At 51.8% G+C, this 24,611-nt stretch overlaps 1 protein-coding gene across 1 annotated transcript in view; it reads right to left on the reverse strand.

Moving 5' to 3' along the window:
* Nucleotides 1–200: 200 nt before the first annotated feature.
* Nucleotides 201–24,611, reverse strand: part of Alpl (alkaline phosphatase, biomineralization associated) — a 53,271-nt gene continuing 28,860 nt past the window's right edge. Inside the window, exons 2-12 of the mRNA XM_052177819.1 lie at nucleotides 17,609–17,763; nucleotides 14,382–14,501; nucleotides 13,809–13,924; nucleotides 12,718–12,892; nucleotides 11,233–11,408; nucleotides 8,337–8,480; nucleotides 6,671–6,740; nucleotides 5,173–5,307; nucleotides 2,101–2,292; nucleotides 1,572–1,691; nucleotides 201–1,139 (exon numbers count right to left, since the gene is read on the reverse strand). Coding sequence (XP_052033779.1) covers nucleotides 874–1,139; nucleotides 1,572–1,691; nucleotides 2,101–2,292; nucleotides 5,173–5,307; nucleotides 6,671–6,740; nucleotides 8,337–8,480; nucleotides 11,233–11,408; nucleotides 12,718–12,892; nucleotides 13,809–13,924; nucleotides 14,382–14,501; nucleotides 17,609–17,669 — 1,575 coding nt within the window. The 5' untranslated portion in view covers nucleotides 17,670–17,763 and the 3' untranslated portion in view covers nucleotides 201–873. The remainder of the gene's footprint in view (nucleotides 1,140–1,571; nucleotides 1,692–2,100; nucleotides 2,293–5,172; nucleotides 5,308–6,670; nucleotides 6,741–8,336; nucleotides 8,481–11,232; nucleotides 11,409–12,717; nucleotides 12,893–13,808; nucleotides 13,925–14,381; nucleotides 14,502–17,608; nucleotides 17,764–24,611) is intronic.

Raw genomic sequence — 24,611 nt, forward strand, 5'->3', positions numbered from 1 at the left:
CCCAGCGCAGTGGATTGTCTCCCATTGCCATACACAGCGACACAGGAACACAGTGGATCCCAGCATCACAGCTGGTGAGCGGTGAAGCCCATCTCTGCTCGGCATGCCCTCTCACCCTGAGTCCAGTGCTTTCCTCGGCAATGGGCCTATTTTTGGTCCCTTTCCCACTAACCACAAAGACTCAGCTCTGGCCTCAGAAATATTTGGGATGTTTTATTTAAATGTCTTGTGTTCCCTTTTAACCAACACCAAAAAGAGAAATTAAAAAAATTTCTTTCTTTCTTTTTTTTTTTTTTCCTTGCTATTCCAAACAGGAGAGCCACTTCAGTGAAGGGTTGGCGAGTCTCTGGAGCTGGGTGGGGAGTGTGTGCGTCCTGTCCGGCTGGGCTGCTCTTCCCAGCCTGGCCACCCTGGGTAGACAGCCAACCCCGGAGGTGGCTTCCTGGGAGTCTCGTCCTGAGCAGACCTGGTCTTCCCTCCAGGGAGGGCTGGGCTCGGGGACTGGCCGTGACTATGGGGCCCAGTGTTCCAGAGGGAAGGGATGGGGGAGAGAAGGTCAGATCTGGAATGTTCCATGAAGGTTGCAGGGTCTGGAGAATATATTTGGTAGAAAAATAAGGTGCTTTGGGAATCTGTGCAGTCTGTGTCCTGCCTGCCCAAGAGAGAAACCTGCCTTTGCTGGCCAAAGTAGGGAATAAAGGCAGAGCCAGGAGTCTGGCCCATGGAGGATTCCAGGTGGAGGCCAGGCAGGTAGCGAACTTCTGTCCCTGCTGGAAGTTGCCTGGGCCTCTCCCTTGATTGGGGGCTGCCAGGTGGCAGGTCACAAAGGGAGGGGAGCTGGCTGTCCGTTGTGGGCTTGTAGGACCTGGGCCCTCAGAAAAGGTTGCATAGGGGGAGTAGAGCCAGTGGAAGCAGCAGGACCCCTGGGGAGGGGCTGCTCGCTGAGCTGGCCCAGGCACAGTGGTCAAGGTTAGCCCCAATGCAGGAGGCATAGGCCATCACATGCGGGATGTAGTTCTGCTCATGGACGCCGTGAAGCAGGTGTGCCATTGGGCCCTTGGCAAAGACTGCCACGTCTTCCCCACCGTGGGTCTCGTGGCGCAGGGGGACAGCGGACTGGGCCTGGTAGTTGTTGTGAGCTGTAGGTCAGAAATATCTTTTGAGTGCCTGCCTGAACCTCAGTGCTGTGAGAGAAACACCCCTTTTTCCTCACACCCAGGGGGAGGCATTTCACCAGACATGACTGGCTTCAAACCAAGTCTGCCTCACCCAGGAGACCACACTCTCAGCCCCTTAGAGAGGATTCATCTATTAAATCGCATGTGGCACCTACACAGGCCAGGCACCAAGCTAAGCCCATCAGGTCCATGGCATCTTCCAGGGTAAAGTCCTCAGAAGGCAAAAGCCTTCCAATGGATAAATCATGTGTCCAAGGTCAGAGTTACTAAAGTCCAAGAGAGATCCCAAACTGGGGTTCTGACTCAAATCTGGACTACTCCAGGACCACGCCATCAGCCCAGAGGGATAGAGACCCTTTCCCCTCTCAGCCCTGGCCTCGGTGACTTTCTCACCATAATCCACCATGGAGACGTTCTCCCGCTCTCCATCCACCACCTTGTAGCCAGGCCCATTTCCATACAGGATAGCCGTGAAGGGCTTCTTGTCCGTGTCGCTCACCATGGGAGCCAGACCTGTGCAGGGAAGGGGCCCAAGGTCACCATGGAGAACTAGCAGCCTGGCCCTAACTAAGTTCCTCCTCATGGTCTGTGGCTTGGTATTTTCTGTGATCCTCCTTAGGGGTCAGAATTACCTCCATGAAGTCACCATACAAATGCCAGGTCTTTCATCCCTCCAATTATCTCCCACTCCCTCCCTCCCTCCCTCCCTCCCTCCCTCTCCTTCTCTCTCTCTCTCTCTCTCTCTCTCTCTCTCTCTCGTTCTCTTTGCTGCTGTACTCTACACACCCACCCATCGCCCAGGTGTTCAGCTCTCTTGGATTCTCCCACCCTTCCCGCCCCCCCCCCCACCAGTATCGGTTCTCACGGGATCCCAGCAGGTGCTGTTTTGCTGCCTTTCCAACCCCAGGGAGAGGCTACTCACCAAAGATGGAGTTGCCCCGGGGGGTGTATCCACCGAACGTGAAAACGTGGGAATGATCGGCAGTGACCACGGTCAGCGTGTCTTTCTGAGAAGTCATGGCGCCTGCCTTTCCGATGGCCTGATCCATCTCCACTGCCTCATGCAATGCCTGCTTGGCCTTACCCTCATGGTGCCCGTGGTCAATCCTGCCTCCTAGGGACATCAAGACGAAGGCCTCCCATGAGGCGACAGGGGAGGGAGCCCAGCCCTCACAAGCCCCAGGACACTGTCATCAGATTAACATCTCCTTGACAGGGGATGACAGTGACCTTCACCAGGGACTTCCTGTCCCAGGTCTACCTCAGGCATCTCACAGCCAAAGAGGCCTTCAGAAGGTGAAGCAAGGAGAACGGAGGGGGCAGGGCATGTGGGGAGAGCAGAGCCACAGAGAAGGGAGACCCACAGGGACTCCAGCCTAGATCTCTCCCATATGCCTCTGCTCCTAGTCCATCATCCTTAGTGGTTTTAATGGGTGACTGAAGCCTTCAGCAGAGGGAAAGGGAGGGAAGGGCGGGGGAGCATGCCTATGGCCCTACGGCCCTACTGTGTGCTTATCAGGACAATGAGGCATTGTGTTTGATTTTCAGACAACCCAGGGCAGTGGGCGTGTCTCAGATGGAGTGGCATGCCCTCTGGAATACAGGAGTGGGGGCTGCAGTCCAACCCATTCCAAAACCCACAGTTTTGTCTCGTCCATGAACACATCCCTAGACTTCACCCTGGCGCAAGTCCCCAGGGCCTGGGCAGTGTCATGGTGCCCTTGCAGAAAGGCCAGTGGAAGGCTGAATCCCATGATGCTAGCTAGACCTTTGGAGTAGAAATATGCAGGCTTTAGCGTTCTGCAGGACACCACCTAGTGGTCACTCCCAGTTCTGAGGGTCATGAGTGGGGGTGCCAGGCGGGTGGGTGCTCCCTCTCCACTAACTTCATTCACCCTCACTGCCGGGCTGGCCAGTGGGTTGGCAGGGCGGCCAGGCTGGCCTTCCCTTTGTTGTGGTTGTGGGAGCAGCTGGCCTGGCCCTGTTCACAAAGAGGACCACTCCCAGGGGACCCGTGTTCACCACCACTGGTTCCTGGCGCTTCCTCAGATCAGAGGCCTGCTTGGGGCCAGGCCGAGACCCGCTGTGCTGGTGGGAACCCCAGGGCTTGGCAAGAAGGCAGCCTAGCTGGGCAGGCAGCCACTGGCCTCTGGAGGGTGAAGGGCCCCAAGTGGGGACGTGTGTGTGTGTGTGTGTGTGTGTGTGTGTGTGTGTGTGAGCGTGCATGCTTGCGTGCACACACGCCCATGCAGACATGCCCATGTGTCTTCATGGGCTGAGAACACGCATATCTCAGCAGGGCCACCCAAGGGACCAGAGAGGGCAAGGGCTATAGATATTCTGGAAGATTCTGGAAACTCTGTTACCTCCTATTGTTGCTTTGGCTACTATGTAATTACAATGGTAGCAATGGAAACAGTGACGGCTAAGGTTTACTCTCTGCTCCCCCAGGGCTTAAGGAGTTGCCCAGCTACTGTGTACCCAGTGCGCATGGCTTCACATGGGCGCGTGCCTACGCCTACGTGTCTTCTCTCAACCACTCTCCCCCTTTATTTATTTAGTTTTAAGCTATTTTCTTATTTATTTATTGTTTTTTGTTTGTTTTTTGTTGTTTCGTTTGGATTTGAGACAGGATTTCTCTGTTGTAGCCTTAGTTGTTTTGGATCTCACTATGAAGGCTGGCCTCAAATTCAGATATCAGCCTCCAGAATGCTGGGATTAAAGGCTTGTACCACTGCCTGGCTTAGTTTTATTCTTTTTTTTTTTTTTAAAGATTTATTTATTTATTATATGTAAGTACACTGTAGCTGTTTTCAGACACCCCAGAAGAGGGCATCAGATCTCATTACAGATGGTTGGGAGCCACCATGTGGTTGCTGGGCTTTGAACTCAGAACCTTCAGAAGAGCAATCAGTGCTCTTAACCGCTGAGCCATCTCTCCAGGCCCAGTTTTATTCTTTTCTGTTTCTGTCTGTCTTTATCTCTGTGTCTCTGTCTCTCTTTGTGCGTGCGTGTGTGCATGTGTATGTGTGTGCGCGTGTGCATATGTGCATGGGGTAACTGGAAAGGCCAGAAGAGGATGTCCGATACCGTAGATTGGATTTTTGGCTAGAAATTTATGCCCAGTATTTTCACTCCAATTTTGACCACACTTCTGTGCCCAGATAATTTGCATAACCTGTACCCCAGGCTCTTGTATGTGTGCAGAGCCTCTAGAGCTGGAGGCGGCTGTGAGCAGTCTGATATAGGTGCTGGCAACCGAACGTGGGTCTTAACTGCTGAGCCATCTCCCCTGCCCCTCCACCTTCGTTTTTTGAGACTGAGTCTCCCACTGAACCTGACGGTTATTAAGTCAGCTAGGCTGGCTGTCCATCAAGCCACAGGGACCCAACTGTGTCCACCCCATCAGTGCCAGATTACGAGTGTCTGTCACCCTGCCTGACTTTTTCACAAAGGTTCTGGGATCTGAACTCAGGTCCCCACGCTTGTGTGGCAGGCACCAGGGAGGTCACTGAGCCACCTCCCTCAGTCCTTAGGCCTTGCTTTAGACTTCTGTGCCTGATGGGGCCGAGTCACCGCTCGAGGGCAAGGGACAATATTTTTGGCCTCGTTTTACAGAAGTGTTTAGTGACGATCCCACAGCCTTGGATGGCAGCATGTGAACAAGATGTCATGTCCCGATGTCATCTCCCTGGCCTCTGATAGCCACCGAGCACGTGGGACTCCTTTTGTATGGGTGACGCTTACTGGCTGCATGCCCCCCCCCCCCCAGCCAGGGCTGAGAGAAAGACTTCTCAAAGGAAGATAGCTTCTCCTCTGCCAGGAAGCCCTCTCAGATTCTCCTCTGAATTTCCACCACCTTTACGGGGGGGAGGGGGGCGTCCACCGCAATCCACTCCTCACCCCAAAACTGTCAGTTCCCTTTGAAAGGTGCGCCATCCCATCGCCTAACCCGTGACGTGTTTCTGGAAGATCTGTCTCCATCACTTCCTACCTTCCACTAGCAAGAAGAAGCCTTTGGGATTCTTCGTCAGGATCCGGAGGGCCACCTCCACCATCTCGGAGAGTGAAGGGTCAGTCAGGTTGTTTCGATTCAACTCATACTGCATGTCCCCGGGCTCAAAGAGGCCTGCAGATGTGGCAAGGATATGGGTGCCAAGAGCCTCGAGCCTGCTGTGAGGACCCCAAGGAACCCAGGGTGTCACAGAGGATACAAAACCCCTCTACACTCAACTTGGAGTAAATATAGGAGGGGCCTTACCTGGGAGGCTCTGCGCATCTAGAAATGGATTCAGTTTTCATTCTCTTCACAGTCTACCTCACCAGGGGCACGATGCCTACAGCCCCACCCCCACCACCAGGGGCACAGGTCTACAGCTCACTTCACCAGCAGCACAGGGTCTAAAGAACACCTTTACCAGGGGCATGGGGGCCCACAGCCCGCCTCACCAGGGGCACAGGGCCTGCAGCCCATCCCACTAGGGGGAAGGGGTCTACAACTCACCCCACCAGAGGCACGGGTTCTATAGCCCACCTCAGGGCCACAGGGGCCTAGAACCCACCTCACCAGGGGCACAGGGCAGGGATGCCTATGGCCTGACTCTCAGAGGGAGAGGAAAAACAGGAGGAGCAGGAGGAGGAGGAGGAGGAGGAGGAGGAGGAGGAGGAGGAGGAGGAGGAGGAGGCTCCAAGGGACTTAGCTAACAACCTGCTGATTTCAGCAGGTGAAAGGGCAGTATGCGACTCAAACCCAAGAGGCCGTGGACTCCGGACTGGGCTGAGTGGGGGCAACATAAACACATGCGTATTCGCAGTGAGGTCTGAGGGCACAGTGTGGCCTGCGCACTGAAGCGGCAGAAACATCGGGGTCATTGTCCCTTCTGCTCTCTGTCCTCAGTTTACTTCCACAACAGCTATCCCTCGTCCTGTCAGCTCCAGGGAGCCCAGCGCACACTCTGTGCCACGCCACCTCGCACCAGCGCGAGCTGACCTCCAAGACGGTGTGAGCCACCAAGCTCCATCCGGAGTGCCCACTCCCTTTGCCGGCCCCTACCCTCTAGGGAACAGGGGTTACCCCAAGGACCCGCAGAAGCTCGCCTGGCTGGTTTTGCCCTGATGTCCAAACTTGGGGGTTTTTTTTTGTTTTTTTAAGATTTATTTATTTTATACATATGAGTACACCACCATTGCTTCCTTCAGACACACTAGAAGAGGGCATCAGACCCCATTATAGATGGTTGTTAGCCACCATGTGGTTGCTGGGAATTGAACTCAGGACCTTTGGAAGAGCAGTCAGTGCTCTTAACCGCTGAGCCATCTCTCCAGCCCTTTGTTTGTTTGTTTGTTTGTTTATTAATGCTGACTGGGGCTTATCTCCCGCACAGCTTAACTCCACAAACCAAACCTTTCCTCCCTCTGCACCAGGGAAGGCCTTGCAATGGGGGACAACTTCCTACAACTGCAGCCGAGGGCTTGTCCCCTTCTCTACTTACCTAAGAGGTAGTCCACCCTGGAGGGGTCAAGGGCCAGCAGCTCAGTGCGGTTCCAGACATAGTGGGAGTGCTGGGGGTGGGGGTGGGGGGAGGGGATGTGTCAGCACAGGTCTGGAAGGCCAAGGAAAAGCCCCAGCCAGCCTCAGAGTCAGGATGGTTAAGTTCCCCTGCATCAGCTAACATCCTGCCCTGAGCACCTAGCATCTCTCTACTCAAGAAACGACAGATATACAGAGATTATTGGATACAACCCAGGTATATGAGGATCCTGGACAGTGGATCAAGGAGAGCTTCCTGGTGGAGGTGACACCCTTTTGGAGGCCCTGAAGGCAAAGTAGGAACTGATCCATCTGGGATCAGGGAATTGCTTTCCGCATGAGGGTGTCACAGAGTAAGTCACAGAGAGTGTGAATGTCTACGGGAGGGAATGAGTGGTGTTTGGGCGTCTTTGGAGAGCCAGGAGGGAGTGAAGTCCATTAGCTGAGCCTTGGGAATCCCATGTAGGAGAGGAGATAAAGGAGGCTCTGCCTCCCCCAGAATGTGGAATGAGACAGCCTGGCTTATGTGTGCCCAGCACTGTGAGGAATTTGCTGTGTGTCTTCAAGACAGCTCTTGCCCTCTCTGGGCAGTGGCCTTAGGGGTGGTCTAAGTTGCTCTGGGGCAGAGGGAGGAGGAAGCAAAGAATCCAGTTCTGGTTCCCAGCACCCTGCTGTGACATCCAACACTCACAGCAGTCTCTCAAGACTGTCCCCATTTCACAGATGAGGACACTGAGGCACACACACATCAGGGTTACTGAGAACCACTTCAAGCCCCCCCATCAATGCCCAGAATCTGGGACCCAACAGTGACCCTGCCCAGCTGGGTAGGGCTCATGAAAATAGTATAGGCCCCTCCTCGTGCCAGGAGTCTATACAGAGTCCCGGGGCAAGAAGGTTGACTTGCTAGTCCTGATCATGGCAACAGAGGCCAGGAGGAGGGTGTCTCTTTGGTTTGCTTCTCTTTGGTTTGCCTGGCTGGCCCAGGAGGGGGAAAGAAAGAGAAGAGAGTCCCTCACTCCCACAACCCCCACACAGCCACAGGACTGTCCCCAGCCCTGCCCATCTCACTCTCAGCTCAGCCTCCCTGGGGACCACCGCCACGGAACCCTGAGAAACCCAACCCCAGAGTGACATCAAAGTGGCTGCCAGGCTGCTCCCCACTGTCTTCAGGCCTGACCACAGTCATTTCCAGACCCAGCTGCCCGGCTGGCTCACAGCCGCAGATTTAAAGGGCCAGAGGCCTCTCAGAGGAACCAGGGCCTGGCCGAACCCTGCTCCCGCCTCCCTCTCAGCCCACCCGTGCCCTGGCCCCGGGGATGTACTCTGAGGGCTTTACACCTCCGGCCTCAGCCAGCAGACATTTGCTGAGGAGCGGTGTTCTCCTGTCATCTGCGGTGCTGCCTGCCCATACCCTCCCATTCGCTTGTGCCCAGCCTGTCTGGGGTCCATCCAGGTGACTCCCTGACCCTGTCACCCTTCCCCCTGGTGCCCTTCCTACAGGGAGCAGAGGTGTCTTGTCAGGCAAGCAAAGGAACCTCTGGACTCTTACTGACAGAGAACATTTGATACATAGATGAGACTGTCCCATGGTCCCACCGCTGAGCCCACCAGCAGCCGTTGGTTACCTTGTGTCTGGGTTTAAAGCTCTTCCAAATGCTGATGAGGTCCAGGCCGTCCAGCCTTGTGCCCCTGGCCTTCTCATCTAGTTCATATTCCACGTCAGTTCTGTTCTTAGGGTACATGTACTTCCGTCCACCGCCCATGATCACCTGAAGGACAAAGGGACCATCACACCCAGGGTTCTAAATTGTCCAGAAGTCCCAGGGGTCCCGGTTTGGACAGCAGACAGCAGAGTCTGGGTGGAGGTATGGACGATTGCCCAGTCAGGTAAGACCTCTCTGAACTGTTTGTTCGGATTGGAAAGATAAAATCGCTAAGCTAGCAGGACTGTGGCTTGGGGTTTCTGGGTGGAGTATTAGTGTTCCTGAATATCTAACATCCCTGTAGGAAAGCCCATTTGCTGTGTCAGGCCCTGAGCCAGTAAGACAGAGTAATTCACTCAATCTAGCCAAGCTGTCAGGAAGTGGTTTGCACTTTCTCGCTATGGACACAGGAAGTGATTTCTTGCCCCTCAGGTACATAGCTGTGCATGGCACAGATAAGATTCAAACCCAGAACCCACTGAGTCTCTACCAGAAGCTCCCCCCCAAGTGCTCTGCAGTATGCATGAAACCAAGGACGGGGGGGGGGGGGCTCCTGGAGTGTCTCCCACAGTGAGTGGCCTCGGCCAGGGAGATCTTGGGGCAGCCCAGCTGGGAACCGGCCCACTGCCTGGGCAAACACCGGCCGCCTCACGTCTGTGTAATCACTGCCAGGCTAATTTTATCCACTGTGGCTGGCATGCGAGGGCGGACGGATAAACGCGGGGTTGTTTGTTTTCCTAGGGAATCCATGTTTGAAGTCCTAACTATTTTTAAAGCAGGGGCCAAGGACATAACAGCTGCGGCTCATGGTGACCACCATACTGTGTCCTTCTGTCACCATGGGCACCAGCCCAACCTGCTGCCCCTGGCTCACACCTGAGGCCCACTGTCTCTCTATTCTATCTCCCATGGTAAAAATCAGGGTTCGAGGGGTAAGGGGAGAGAGAGTTGGTGGTGGATGTGTGAAAGGTACCCAGGGACAGCCATGGGTCCCCAGGAAGGCCAAGGACACTAAAGATCTGATTCTACTGCTTGTTAATCAAGGGCCTATTTCTTTGATCTTACAGGACCTCAGTTTCCTAGTCTATAAAATGGGAATGACTATCAGTGTTGCTGGTGAGCCCTACAACGGAAGATGTCCCTACAGGAGAGAACAATGAAAACGGACAGGAGGGGAGGGTCTCACTCCCATCATGTGGTGAGGAGGTTGGATAGTCCCGTCTGTGCCTGGGAGAACGGACTCCAGGTCACTGGCGCCTTGTCCTGTTCCCACAGAACCTGACCCCTTGGCATTTTCAGCGTGGAACTGAAGCCCCCAATCTTCCTGCCCGGATCGCATGGTTCCCAGCCCAGCGGAGACTTCACACGGGCTCATTAAACTCCCAAATAACAGACTTGCTGTTTGCCTTTCGGGTTTGGGTTTGTCTCTCGCTCTCTCTTTAAAGCGGAACATATTTATTTTCAGAGTGGACACCAGGATTTTTGATTCATGGACGGACTGGGGAGGTTTGGGAGTAGCTGTGACAGGGGGCAAATGGAACTGGGAGAGTGAGAGGGCAGAGGGGGTTTTAGGAGGTCCCTTTCCATTCCTTGGCTCATGCCCTCATGGCTCCAAGGGACCCCAGGCCCCCCTCACCTGCCTCCAAAGCTTTTTTCCCCAAAGTGCCTCTTCTCTGCCTCAGCTGACTGAAGCGGTACTGTAATCACCCATCCCCCATCACTCGTGTTACAGGACCCGTGTTCTACAGGTGACCTCATCTTGGCCTCCCGCAGCCTGTGGGTGGGGCACAGGGGTGGGAAATGGGCGGGTGAAGGAGGGGGAGATAAAGCCAGAGAGGTAGGTGGCTGTGTCCCAGGTGGCTCTTACCTAAGAGGAGACAACAGACCCTGTGATGCAGAAAGCAGCGCTGTCACCCGCTACTTGTAAAAGAGAGCCACGGGGCTTGAGACAGAGCAGAGAGCACTGGGACCTGGGTCCAAGCACTAGCTCAGCCTCACTGGGCCCAGACTTCAGGATCAGGGGTTCTAAGTCACGGTCAACCCTCATAGCAGAGAAAGAACAATTCAGAAATTCTCCCCAAGAGCTGAGGCTTGCATGTAAGAACCTGCTTGGGTGCTGAATTGTGAGCACCAAGGACGGGTGGCTTACAGATCACGCTGACGCTTGAGTGCTCCCGGGGGAAGGGGGAAGCCAGGCTCTGTGCCAAGCTCAGCTGGGATTTTCTTACTTAGTTCTTAGAGCTGTTGGAGCAGGTCCAGTGGGCAGAAGGGTTGTCCACGGGGAGGCTCAGAGAGGTTAAGTAATAGCCCAAAGTCACATAGCTAGCAAAAGGCAGAGCACAGGTAGAGAAGTGATAGCATTTCCTGGTTCTTTTCCGGACATGTTAGCTCTGTGTGCAGGCATGTGCCACTGTGCAAGTGTAAATTCGTAGGGCAGGTTATTCCCTAAGAGCATATTGTGAGTGTGTGTGTGGCATCATGGAGTACTATGGGGGACTGCCATTGCATATGTGTGTGTGTGTGTGTGTGTGTGTATCATTGTATACTGTGTGTGTTGGTGCACCATCAGGTTCTAATTTATGGAATAATCCTTGGGTACTTGGGGCATGGCAGCCACATGAGACTTCACCTCATGGCTCCACCGCAGAGAAACCTTACAGTGGCTGCCTGTCCTAACCACAAATCCCTTAATGGGCTGGGAGCTCCCCCAGGTATGTGGGGTACCCAGGTCTTTTCCAGGCCTTCCCGGGGCTAAGGCCCCCACCAGCACCTCCCTGTCCCCCACCCCGTTGTGTCCCATGCCTGCTGTTCCACTCACGTCGATGTCCTTGATATTGTGCATTAGCTGATACGCGATGTCCTTGCAGCCCTGGCTCAGAGCTTCTGGTGGCATCTCATTATCCGAGTACCAGTCCCGATCGGCAGAGTGTGCATAGGCTGCACTGGGTGTGGCGTGGTTCACCCGAGTGGTGGTTACGATGCCCACGGACTTCCCTGAAGTGTGGGACAGGAGAGGTTAGCACCCCTTGTAGATAAGGAAGTCCCTGCAGACTTACCTCTCTCTGCCATAGATCGTCTCCCATCAATCAGTTCCTCTGGTTGCCTGAGCCTCAGTTTCCCTAGTTTACGTGAAGGCAGATACAGCTGAACACCTTTCCTTGTACCCGGAGGATGAGGGGGGGTAGGGGTGAGGAGGTGGGGGGGTGGACTAGGGTCCCCTCCTCCTTCCATGACTTATGGAGCCTATGCCTATAAGAAGCCCTAGGTGGCTCTGAAGGGACTTCAGGTGGAGAGAAGGGCTCTGTCAGCCTTCAAATCCCTGAGGCAGAAGGAAGAAGTGTCGGGGATTGGTTCTAATGCTTTGAATTAATGCGGCCCCCAAAATTGGGAATCCGCATGTCCAAACGTTGAAGGTCTTTGTCCCCAGTTCGTTTTTGATAGCTCAATAAAGAGTCAACAGCCAATGGCTGGGCAGATAGACTAAGGTGGGACTTGGGGATTTACAAGGGCTAGGGACTTGGAGAGAGGAGGAGGAGGAGGAGGAGGAGGAGGAGGAGGAGGAGGATCACCATGTCTTGGAGGGAGATGGATTAGATTTAGAACTGCAGAAGAAAATTCATCCAAAATGTAGGAGGAAAAGGAAAGCTACCCTATGGGAGGGGCTGCCCAGAAGGTAACAGGGCAGCAAATATAAAACATAGATTTGGAAGCTATTGAGCCAGGGGTACTGGAGGGAAATGTATGTTAGCCAGACGGAGGAATAGAACTGCTCAGCCTTGGAGCCTTTAAAATTAAGGTGTGTGTGTATGTGTGTGTGTGGCCTTTTTTCTTTCTTTCTTTCTTTTTTTTTTTTTTTTGGTCTTTTGGATTTGGTTTTTTGAGACAAGGTTTCTCTGTATAGCCCTGGCTGGCCTCGAACTTAGAAATCTGCCTGCCTCTGCCTCCCAGAGTGCTGGGATTACAGGCGTGTGCCACCACCGCCTGGCTGTGTGTGGTCTTTTATTCTCAAATCTAGATAGCTCTTGGGCAGGTCGTTCATGCACCCTGCAGGGAGCACAGAGCAGTTAACTAATGACGGCTATAAAGGGGCATCACTCTGAACCTCTGCAGGCTGGCCCTGGGTTAGTGCTTTGATCTTCAAAACGGCGCCTGGGCTTCACCTCAGGCACTATGTAGTGAAGCGCACAGACCCAGGAGCGCCACTCTGGACTCCTCAGTTCAGGAGGAGTCCCCTGGTTCCACCCAGCCATGCACGGATGAGGAGACTGCAATCCAGTCACAGAATCTGCCTGTGACGGCTCACCAGCATCCTTGGCCCAGCGCAGGATGGACGTGACCTCATTCCCCTGAGTGGTGTTGCACCGCGTGCGCTCCGTGGCCGCGCTCACTCCCACGGTACCCTCGTTGGCCTTCACGCCACACAGGTAGGCGGTGGCAGTGCCCGCGCTGTCGGGGACCTGAGCGTTGGTGTTGTATGTCTGCAATGGGAGCAAGAGTCAGGGGTGAGCGCTCACCGTGGCAACCCCACCTCCATTTCCATCAAGGGCACAGGGTCTGAGGGACACTGGTGTCCATGGAGGACCCCCAGAACCACAAGGTTCACCTGACTGAGGTGACTGCTTCCTGTGCCCTGGCAGAACTTAAGATTTCTCTCTGAGTATCAGAACTATGGAACCAGCAGGGGTGGGCCGAGCAGGTAGGTCCGGCAGAGGGAGAAAAAGAAATGTAAGTCTCTGAGGGTGGACCTGAGAGTCCAGCCTGGCTTCTCTGATGCCCCTGCAAACGGTCATCACTATGTCTAGACTTTCCAGGGAAATCCTATAGGCAGGCCTACCTCCCTGGCCCCCATGAGCCTGAGAGCTCCCCGGAAGAAGAAACTGGAACCTGACTCTGGGTGACTAGGAGGTACTTGTTACACACATGCGCATACGCGCACACACATCAGAAACCTCCCCTCCTCTCAACAACCACAGCATATAGGGTATTGAATGATTCACACTGGGAATCTAACCTGGGGCATGGGAACTAGGCTGACTCTGTTTTCAGAAAACACAAGAGAAGGCACCAGTCATCAGCGGTGTGGGGGTCAGGATGGTGGTGACTGCGGTCAGTGCAGGAAGAGACAAGACATGGCTCAGGGGACAGCTGGGCCATATTCAGTTACAACAGCCAGAGGCTGGTTACACAGGCATCAGCAGCTCAGGAAAGATTCATGCTGTCACACTCTTTCCTGGGTATGTCACACACATGAGAGGGTCAAGCCCGATGAACTAAAAGCTTCAGAAACCTTGGGAATGGCTGCTTTTGTCCCGGTTTCACGGTGGGACCATGGGACCAGAGGTCTGACGGCCTTGCAGTTCACCAGGTCAAGGGTGGACCAGGGGCAGGGCTCACCTTAGAGAGAGCCACAAAGGGGAACTTGTCCATCTCCAGCCGGGTCTCCTCCCCCGTGTTGTGGTGTAGCTGGCCTTTAAGGATGCGGGCAGCCGTCACTGTGGATACGCCCATACCTGGGGGGTGGGGGACAGAGAACTCAGGCTCTCGGGCCCTTCCATTAGCTCTCCCAGACTCCCAGGGCTCCTGCTTTCAGTGCTAAGACAGGCCAGGGCAGTGGGCAGCAGACAGAAGGATGCGGAATGTTACTAGACAGTCGCTCTGTCCTCTCGTATTCTCAGGGCGACAGGTTGGTCCCTTTCTCCTAATCTTTCTCTCAGAGCCCTCTCCTCAAGGTCCTTTCACCTGATTCCAGGAGCCACACTTTCCAGCCACCCACTGCCTCAGGCTCCAATGCCAACAGCCACCTGCGAAGCCCCAGCTTCACTACTCTCCAGCCTCCCTAACACCAGCTCCCCCATTCCTAGCCTTGCTGCCCCCAGCTCCCCTATTCCCGTCTTCACTGTCCCAGCCTCCTAATTCCTGTCCTCACTGCCTGCAGACCCCATTCCCAGCCTCGCCGCCCAGCCCCACCGTCTCCCAGGAACATGATGACATTCTTGGCCACGTTGGTGTTGAGTTTCTGGAGTTTCAAGGCATTTTTCAAGGTCTCCTGGGCTTGCTGTCGCCAGTAACTGGGGTCCTTCTCTTTCTCTGCAGAGACAGGTGGTTATTCGGCAAGGTGGAGAATGGGCCACCCATCCCCAGACTTACAGTCACCCCAGTAAGTTCACTGCTGGGACTGTGATGATCTAAACATGGAGGACAGAGTGAAGGTTGTGAACAGGCTCCAGGCAAACCCTGTAAGGCAGCCCGAGGACCCTGGCTGGCATCTTCACACATCGCAACACGAGGAAACCAAAGACCAGAGACACCAAGTGACTCTCCCCAAGACACAAAGCACGAATAGACTCAGACCTTGGCAGAGTTAGATTTCCCTGCAAAACCTGCCCTTGCTCTTCTCCAGCGGTGAGCAGCCATTGCCGGCAAGCAGGGAAATCTTTCTCTCCACAGAAGTCCCTAGCTATCCAGCTATATCAATGATAAACTCTGCCTGGCTTGTTCTTGATAGCCGGTTCAGATAGCTAGGGGCTTCCTGGTGAGAACCCTGTGGCCAGAGCTGTAAAGCCAGCCTAGCCCTCAGCTGAATGCATTAACACAAGGAACCCTTGTTGGGGTAGCAGGGAAGGCATGGGCTGAGGCTCCATCACAGCCTCTCTCTCTAACACTCACTGCCCCCCTCAGGCCAGCATCTTAGAGTAAATTAAGACCTAGAGTTCCTCCTTTCCCTCCATCTCTCTCCCTGTCTCTGTCTCTGTCTCACATAGCAATCAATCCATAGCCTTGGTGTCCTGGGCAAATCACTTCCCCAAGCCTGTTTCCTCACCTGTCCAATGGGTCTTTTTGAGGACTACACTTATTCCAGAAGCGACCGGATGGATTCACAGAGAAGGCCAAAAGATGCCCTTTCTACCTTTTCCATTCCTGTATTCCAAGGAGATCGCTAGGGTTCCATCTCTGGAGCTGACGATGGGTCTCCACTGTTTAACAAGGCTTCCTCTCTGTGGTCCCCTGACCCCAATAAACCCTACCACAGAACTGGAAGCCCAAAGTTAAAGGCTCCCTACAGATGCCTCCTTCAAAGACCTCTGTTTCTTCAGCAAGGGTGAGGTAAAGACAGAGGTCAGAAGAGGCGAAGGATCCAGTCTGAGAACACAGTGTATGTCTGAGGGCTGGAGATATGGTCACACACTCCAGCTTGTTCAGACCTGTCCCTCAGGACAACATGCTGAGAAGCCTCCCTATCCCTCAGGACAATGTGTCCTCTCTGTCCAAGTATAGACCCCAGCCTGTGTGCCAAGAGTTCTGAACACACAAAGCTTCTGTGGCTTCTCAGCCACCGTGTGGGAGGGGCGTCACTCCAAGCAGAAAGGGAAGAGAGGAAAAATGAGCTTCTGAGGAGGAGATGAGGACATTCAAATCACCAGGCAATGGCCACTACAGGCAACCTAGGCAGGGGCACCACGCTCTGCCTCAAGTCTTGGGCCTGCCAGGCCTCTAGCCCTCCTCCCATTCATCCAGCATCCCAAACCCCTGCCTGCTGTCTCCACCCTTAAGCTCCAGACCCTCCTCTTTTAGAAGTATCTTCTGGAACCCCCAGTTTCAGACCTCATAGCACAGCCTGTGCCCCCAGAGGAAGCTGGAGGCCTGGACCTTGCTGTCCACCCTGTCCATTGGGTAAGTTCTCTGTTCTAGCTTCTGGCCTAGGTGACTGGAAGGGAGAGCTGGTGACGGAGGTCACAAGGCTTTAGCAGACAGGGTCTCTCATTGGATCTGAAGCTCGCTAACTTGGCTATGCTGAACAGCAAACCCCAGGAACCGCAGTCCCACAGGCCTGGGATAGCAAGAATATGCCCTTATAACTAGCGTTTGCACACACCCAGATCCTTACCAACTGAGCCCTCATCTCCCCAGCCCCTGGGTCGATAGTTTAAATCACTGGTTCTGTAAATCTGGCTGTTCTAACCTCTCCCTTGCACACACCAAAATGCCCTGGGTCACAGAGCATTTGCCTGAGTGCCACTTGAGCATTGAAGAACTTCAGCCCATCCTAACCACATGCCCATTACCCCCAACAGTCAGACAGACACCGGGCCTGACTGACGCCAGTCTGCCCCATGTCCACGATCTTTCTCAATACCGACTCGGCCGCCATTCTAACTGGTTGCTAGACAGAGAATCCGATGAGGGTTCGGAGTCTGTTCCTGAGAAGGGCTGAGTCAGTACCAAACCAACCTCCTTATCTGGCAATATTAAGCAATAATGGTTTGGACAATGAAATACCAAGAGGTCATTATTTCAGGGGGAAAATGGCAGAGACCAATGCCAAGGATGTGACATTATCTCCTAAGGTACTGATTAGTACCCACTGCACCATCCACCCCCATGGTTCCTGAACAAACTGAATGACACTTGGCATCAGGACAGGGTTGCTGGGAAAGGCACTGAGAAGTCCGCCTGGCCTGTGCCTAGGAGGTGGCTTCACAAACAGAAGTGTGAGGGTGTGTGTGTGTACACGTACATAAGTGTGAGGGTGTGTGTGTGTTGTGTGTGTATGCACATAAGTGTGTGTGGGTGTGTACGTACATATACACATACACATACATATATTCTGGACATCTCATCTAGAATTAGTGGATGATTTGAGGTATGGAAAGGGTTAAACACAGTAAAACATTGTAGAAATGCTTCTGAAGGTAAAACAAAACAAAAAAAAATTCCCTGTAGGAACATGGACCAGCAGTTAAGAATGTGCACGCCAAGCCAGGTGGTGGTAATCCCAGCACTTGGGAGGCAGAGGCAGGCGGATTTCTGAGTTCAAGGCCAGCCTGGTCTACAGAGTGAGTTTCAGGACAGCCAGGGCTACACAGAGAAACCCAGTCTTGAAAAAAACAAAACCAAAAACAAACAAACAAAAAGAAGAAGAAGAAGAATGTGCATTGCTCTTATAGAAGAAGACCAGAGCTAGGTTCCCAGCACCCACGTGGGGTGGCTTACTCCAGCTCTAGTGCACGCCCACCCACTCATGCATTTAAATCTTCCCCTGAAGACCAGTTCGAAAGCAAGCTAAGGGATCTAACTGGCTTTGAGCACCGGGCTCCAGCTCTTCAATACTTTGGATGGGTCTGTGACCTTGAACCTGACCACACTCTCATCAGACCTTGCCCGCCTCTCCTTCTACCCAAGACCCAAAGTCCTACCTGGCACAAATGAGTTGGCAAGGCAGGTGCCGATGGCCAGTACGAAAAATGGGGAGATCATGGCGTCGTACCCCAAGATCCGTCCCTCGCTGGAGCCCAGATGTGTGGGAAGAGGTGGGGGGAAGCAAGGTCAGCCGTTAATTGATGTTCCGATCCTAGAAGTTAGAAGAGAAAAGGTATGTGGGTGCGGCCCGGGACTCCTTCCCACTTTTGCTCCTTAATTCTTTCGGCAAGAACTGGTTGAGTAACGAAAAGTCGTTGTTGCCCCCCGCCCCCCAGGAAGAAAACCACGCAAACAGTTGTGTAAGCATAATTTGCCTGTACTGCAAACAGATACCACCCCACTTGCTGGGTTCCCGACCTGCCCTGAGGCAGGCTTTTCATGCTGAACTTTTGCCAGAGGACAGAGTTGGGGTCTCTGGAAGGGCTGTGCTGCAGCCAGCCCTAGGCTCAACCCAGAGTCTCGTGTAATACCGGAAGCTCTCAGGTGTTGTTCTGCCAGCTGCCCGCTCACAGACAACACATCAGGAAGTAAAGCCCACAGCCCAGTCTACAGCCTTCTGACCCACCCCTGTGCCTCACAGGGCAGGGATAAAAGAGCCTGAGTTTCTTCACAAAGATATTTGTACCCAGGACACCAATATTTGCCCCACTCTTTCCAACGACTTACCAGTTTTTGGTAAGCGATTATAAACAAAAGTATCTATGTAGCCCAGACTGGCTGAGGATAACCTTGAACCCCCATCCTCCTACCTATGTCCTTCCTGTGCTAGGATCCCAGGGCAATACCTCAGCAGCTGACTTCCTTTGATTTTTTTTTTAAATGATCTTCACTTCATTTTCCCAAAATTATTTCTAGTTTATTTTTGTTTTGTTATTTATTTATTTATTTATTTATTTATTTATTTATTTATTTATTTTTGTTTTTCAAGACAGGGTTTCTCTGTGTAACCATGACTATCCTGGAACTCACTTTGCAGACCAGACTGGTCTCGAACTCAGAAATCCGCCTGCCTCTGCCTCCCAAGTGCTGGGATTAAATGCGTGTGCCACCACCTTGCCCCCCCTCCCCCGACTTATTTCTGTTTTTGTTTGCTTGTTTGCTGTTTGTTTTGGTCAATGCTGGGATCAGACCCAGGGACTCACACAAGCTGGAGACCTTTGGCTCCGATTCTTTGGTCTGAGCTTGTACATCCCTAATGACTCACACACTAAGCGTCTGCCCGAGGGCTCCTTGGCTGTGAGTATACCTTCTGTGCTGGCGTTATCTGTTGGGATATTCTGCCTTGGAGCTGGGAGATAGCTTAGCAACTAGAAACCTTTGCCTAACAAGCCTGGATTTGGTGCCTGGAGGTGGAGGAAGAGAAATGGCTATGAAGGTTGTCCCCTGGGACTGGAGGTGACTCAGAGGGTAAAGACACTTGGCCTAATGACAGAGTTCAAACCCTGAATAGAACCTACAAGGTGGAAAGAGGGAATTAATTCTCACATTGTCCCCTGATCTCCCTACACACACCACAGCACTCCTGAACTCATACACAACAACAACAACAATAACAACAACAACGACAATGACAACAACAACAACACAGTTGAAGAATATTTTGCTCCCCCTACCTCTCATGCTGTCGATCAAACTCAGGGTGCTTCCTAAAGCTAAGCTATATACCCTCAACCTACTTTAAAAATACTTTTTAAAAGAAGGAATCTTAGCCGGGCGGTGGTGGTGCACGCCTGTAATCCCAGCACTCTGGGAGGGAGAGGCAGGTGGATTTATGAGTTCGAGGACAGCCTGGTCTATAGAGTGAGTTCCAGGATAGGCAGGGCTATATAGAGAAACCCTGTCTCGAAAAAACCAAATCCAAAAAAAACAAAACAAAAGAAGGAATCTTTTTTTAAAGGACTGAAGGATACACGGCAAACATTAATTGGTGGTTTGCTCTGGGTGGCAAGACCAGGGATAATTATTTCCTCTTATAAATCTGTTTCCAAGTTACCTAAAACCAGTGTATGACTAGCTTAAGCCTGTTTTTAAACCAGGCTCATGTTGTTGCAATCACACAGGACAGCCCCACAGGCAGCTAGCTACCCAGGATGTCTAAACGTCTGGGTAGGGTTGTAATGGAAGGAGATGCGATTTTTCAATATCGAGAGTTTCCTTAGAAATAATGTTACTGGGTCAGAACGATCCAGGATGTGATCACTCCACTTGTTATGGGAAACAGAAATGACAGAAACTCCATGGTGAGGAAGGACAGATAAACTGCCAATCTACCACCAGAAGAAGGAACTTTAAAGGTAAGGCTGTGATGAAGGACCGGTGGGTAGTGATTGGGAGGAAATGCCCTCCATCTAGTATCTAATTGCACTTAATTCTGAGTCTGTTTCAGGTGATCGATAAACTTAAAAAAAGTCATTTCTTTTCCAGCCAGGGAGGTCGCTCTGCAGGTAAAGGTGCTTGCTGCCAAGATTGAAGATGGCTCCGAGTTCAATCCCTGGGGCCCACATAGTGGAAGAAGAGGACCCCACTCCTGGAAACTGTTCTTTGACCTCCACACAGGTAAAATAGCACACCATCCTGGTCCTCTTACCTTCACCAAACACACTCACACAGTAAAAACATATATGTGTGTGTTCAGATACACAAGTATATGGACTGCATGTTTCTACATATACAATACTGAGTACACAACTCTATTGCTCTCTATAATGGTTTCTGGAAGAGTCTCTCAACTGAAAGTGGTATTCGCTGGCTGATTAGACTGTCTGGGTGGCAAACCCCAGGCATCCTCCTGTCTCCACGCTCCCCATCAGTGCTAGGGCTATAGACATGCGCCACCGTGCTTGGCGTTTCCTATTGCCCACCGGACGCTAGATAGCCAAGCTTCCATCCTCACCCGTTCCACAGCACGAGTTTTGCACGAGCTTTGCCCACTGAGAAAAAAAAATTCTCTTTTTTGTTTTGTTTTGTTTTGTTTTATTTTTGAGACATTTTCTCCGTGTTCCTCTGGCTATCCTGGCACTCACTCTGTAGACCAGGCGAGCCTGGAACTCGGAGAGATCCACCTGCCTCTGCCTCCCAAGTACTGGGATCAAAGGTGTGCGCCATCACTGCCCGGTGTCTACATTTTTTATTCTACTTTAGATGCCAAATAGTTTTAGAGCACATTGTAAAAATCAGAAAGTCATGAAGTGGACATAAACCATGAGTGCATTATAATATTATTTGCAATAAGTATAAAATATAAAGTCACCTCTTTCAGACAAACTTTAACCCATCTTCCCCTGCTTCATGTTGCCCCAATGGGTGGCACACACTTCCCCGTTTTCAAAACAGCTCTTTCCTGGCCCACCCGAGCCACTACACTAGCTACCTCCACACCACTGGTTCCCAGCCTTCCTAATGCTGAGACCCCTTAATAAAGTTCCTCATCTTGTGGGGACCACCCCCACTATACAATTATTTCTGTTGCTACTTCAAAACTGTAAATGTCTACTGTTATGAATGTAATATAAATCTCTGATAGGCAGGATGTCTGATACATGATCCCCAAAGGGGCCCAGACCCACAGGTTGAGATCCAATGGTCTAAGGTTTCCCCTTGCCTGTCTGTGTTCCAACAGGGGACCGGGGTGGACATTCACTATCAAAAGAGTGTCCCCAGATACAACTTTGGGCACCTGGTATCACCCACCGCAGCTGAGCATCATCCGGCTGCCATGGGGTCCCTTTTACTGTCTCCATCCCAGCATACGCTGCCGAGAACTCACACTGAAAGGGCCTCACGTGCCCCTCCCCATGTGTGGCTGAGCCAGGAAAGCCAGGACCACGGGCACACGTGGACACACACTAACGGCACAGCCACACAGGTGGCATCACCCCTTGGGCAGACCCTCGCATCCCTTTGTTTTGGGGACTGGATACAGAGAGAGCAGAATAAGACAGGACAGGGGTGTCCATGGGACTTCTGAGGTGCGGGAGCTGTCTGCTTCCTTTTGAGGTGGCTCGCTCTGCCTGTGGGCTTAGCTTCAAAATGGAAGTCTCTCTCTTTACAGTATGGGGACTTTTCTCCATGTGTGTTACTATCTCTAAGGTCGGGGCTGCCTTTTGGGAAACCAGTCAACATGAGTCTGGCTGGTATGGGATTTCCATTGGGGTTCTCGCTAACACCTTCTGCAGTAAGGAAAGAGGAAACAACCATCTCCCATGACAGACAAGAAGACCATGGTAAAGATGGAGACATAATTAGCCTGTGCTTTCGAACAAGCAGGTGGCAATGCTGAACCTTGACCACAGGGCTTTTGATTCCAGGAATAACAGCAAGATTACTATGGTAACCCCAACCCCTCCATTTCCTCAAGTGTAAAGCAAAGGCTTTGAAGTCTGACACAAGAATAGAGTCCTTCAATGTTGCCATGATTAGGGGGAGACACACCTTGCCACCTCAGCCTATATGGTCTCTCCTTGTCATCAAGAGGTCCCCACTGCTTAACCTGGCTTCCCTGATTTGTCCTCTATCACCATGTGAACAGCACTGTATATACCAACACACCTGATGATCTGAGTTCAATACCTAGGGAACCCACCAACAAGTTGTCCCCTGATCTCACACATGCACTGTAACATGTGTGCACCTATGATGTCTCACATACAAAATCAACATAAGTAAGTTTAAATTAATAAGAGGGGCTGGAGAGATGGCTCAGTGGTCAAGAGCACTGGCTGCTCTTGCAGAGGACTTGAGTTCGATTCCCAGCACCCATGGCAACTCACAACCACCTGCCACTCTAAGGACATGAGACAAACGTGGTGTACAGACATCCATACAGACGAAGCACTCATACACATAAAATAAAATCTTAATATATATAAAGAAAGTGAGCAGGGCGGTGGTGGTGCATATGTTTAAGCCCTTGGGAGACAGAGACAGGTGGATCTCCTAGTTTGAGCCTAGCCTGGTCTACATAGTAAGTTCCAGGACCCTGTATCAGAAAAACACCCCCATAAAGAAAGCTGTTGGCGGGCAGTGGTGGCGCACGCCTTTAATCCCAGCACTTGGGAGGCAGAGGCAGGCGGATTTCTGAGTTTGAGGCCAGCCTGGTCTACAGAGTGAGTTCCAGGACGGCCAGGGCTACACAGAAAAACTCTGTCTTGAAATACCCCCAACCCCAAAGAAAGAAAGAGAGAAAGAAAGAAAGAAAGAAAGAAAGAAAGAAAGAAAGAAAGAAAGAAAGAAAGAAAGAAAAAAAAAAGCAAGCAAGCTGTTGATTACTAGTAGGAAGAGTCGCCGTCTGCACAGTGCTGACTCCACTGTGATCTCAGTGCCTCTCTGCTCTGCTGGCACTTTGATGGGCAGATAGAACTTAGACAGGTTTGTGACATGCACGTCTATGCTTTCCTCTCATGGGGTAAGGGGGTAGTTATCATATACACCTTGAGCTGGGCGGTGGTGGCGCACGCCTGTAATCCCAGCACTCTGGGAGGCTAGAGGCAGGCGGATTTCTGAGTTTGAGGCCAGCCTGGTCTACAGAGTGGGTTCCAGGACCGCCAGGGCTACACAGAGAAACTCTGTTTCGAAAAAAACCAAAATCCAACCCCCTCCCCCCCAAAAAATACATGCCTTGATCTCTTTAATGCTACTGTAAAGAAATGCTTTGTTTTTGCTTTTTTACGCTTTGACTTTATATGCTTAATTCACTTAAATTCTAAGTGTTGTGTGTTCGTGTGGGGATTCCTTGGCGGTTTCTATGTAGACAAGCATGTAATTGATCAAGGGTCTAAGGGGCAGCAAGACAGTTCTGTGGGTAAAGGCACTTGCCACTAAGGCCTGACAACCTGAGTTCGATCCCAGGGAACCACAGGATAGAAGGAGAGAACTGCTACCCGAAAGGTTCTTCTGACCTCTGCACAAGTGTGTGTACATGCCCAGACACATACGTGCACAGAGCACACATAACACTAAGTAAATAAAATATAGCGACTGTTAAAGAAGTTTTGTCTTTCCTTTCTAGCCCTGTCACTTTTCCCACTGTCTTTTCCTCCTTGTTTCACTCCACTGGTCAGTACTTCTAAGTGTGAAGAGGAACAGAAAGGACAAAAATAAATGTTTCTTCCTCGTTTCTGATTGTAGGGTGAAAGAGTTTATCTTTTGGCACTGAGGTGACATTTGGAAGAGTGAGGTGGAGTGGATTTTGTGGGGGCGATTCAGGGTTTGAGGTGTCATTGGGAAGGACAGACAGCTGGAGTCAAGACTGGGAAAATTTGGGATCAAGGGTGTCTGGCGGCTGTTACAACCTTGATGAGAGTTGACAGGATTGCCTGAGAGGGAACAGGCAGAGGAGACACGTTGGTGGCAGCACTCAGAAAGCCAGGCTGAAAAGACCTTAGGGGTTTTCTTTCTTTTTTTTTCTCCCTCCCTCCCTCTTCCCCCATCTCCCACCTTCTTCCTTGCTTCTAGAAAGAACCCCAGGCCTCACATAGGCTAGGCAACTACTCTGGTCCCCAAAAGAATCTTTTTACCTTGGCAAAATGGTAAAAGCTTTATGCCAAACCCTTACAGAAAGCCTGGAGAGATGGCTCAGTGGTTAAGAGCACTGACTGGTCTTCCAAAGGTTCTGAGTTCAATTCCCAGCATCCACATGGTGGCTCACAACCATTTAGAATGGAATCTGACTCACTGGTCTGGTGTGCATGAAAACAGAGCACTCATATACATTAAATAAACAAATAAAACAAATAATCTTAAAAAAAAAACCCTTACAGAAACCATTATGAATAAACATGGCAAATTCTCTGTAACATTTGGCATATTACCCAGCAAGCTCTTGTCCACAATTAGGAAAACATGTCAGTAACATGACCCTCAGTCTATAGTTGTGATATATCAGTCCTAGCAAAAGTAGCTGTCAAACATGCAGCGTGGGCAGAGCTGGAGGAAGGATCACGAAGGGTCAAACACTGTGGGGTGATGCAGGGGACAGGGATGGGGGAGACAAGAGGTGGG

This window comes from Apodemus sylvaticus, chromosome 3, assembly GCF_947179515.1.
Source record: "Apodemus sylvaticus chromosome 3, mApoSyl1.1, whole genome shotgun sequence".
NCBI classification, from domain to species: domain Eukaryota; kingdom Metazoa; phylum Chordata; class Mammalia; order Rodentia; family Muridae; genus Apodemus; species Apodemus sylvaticus.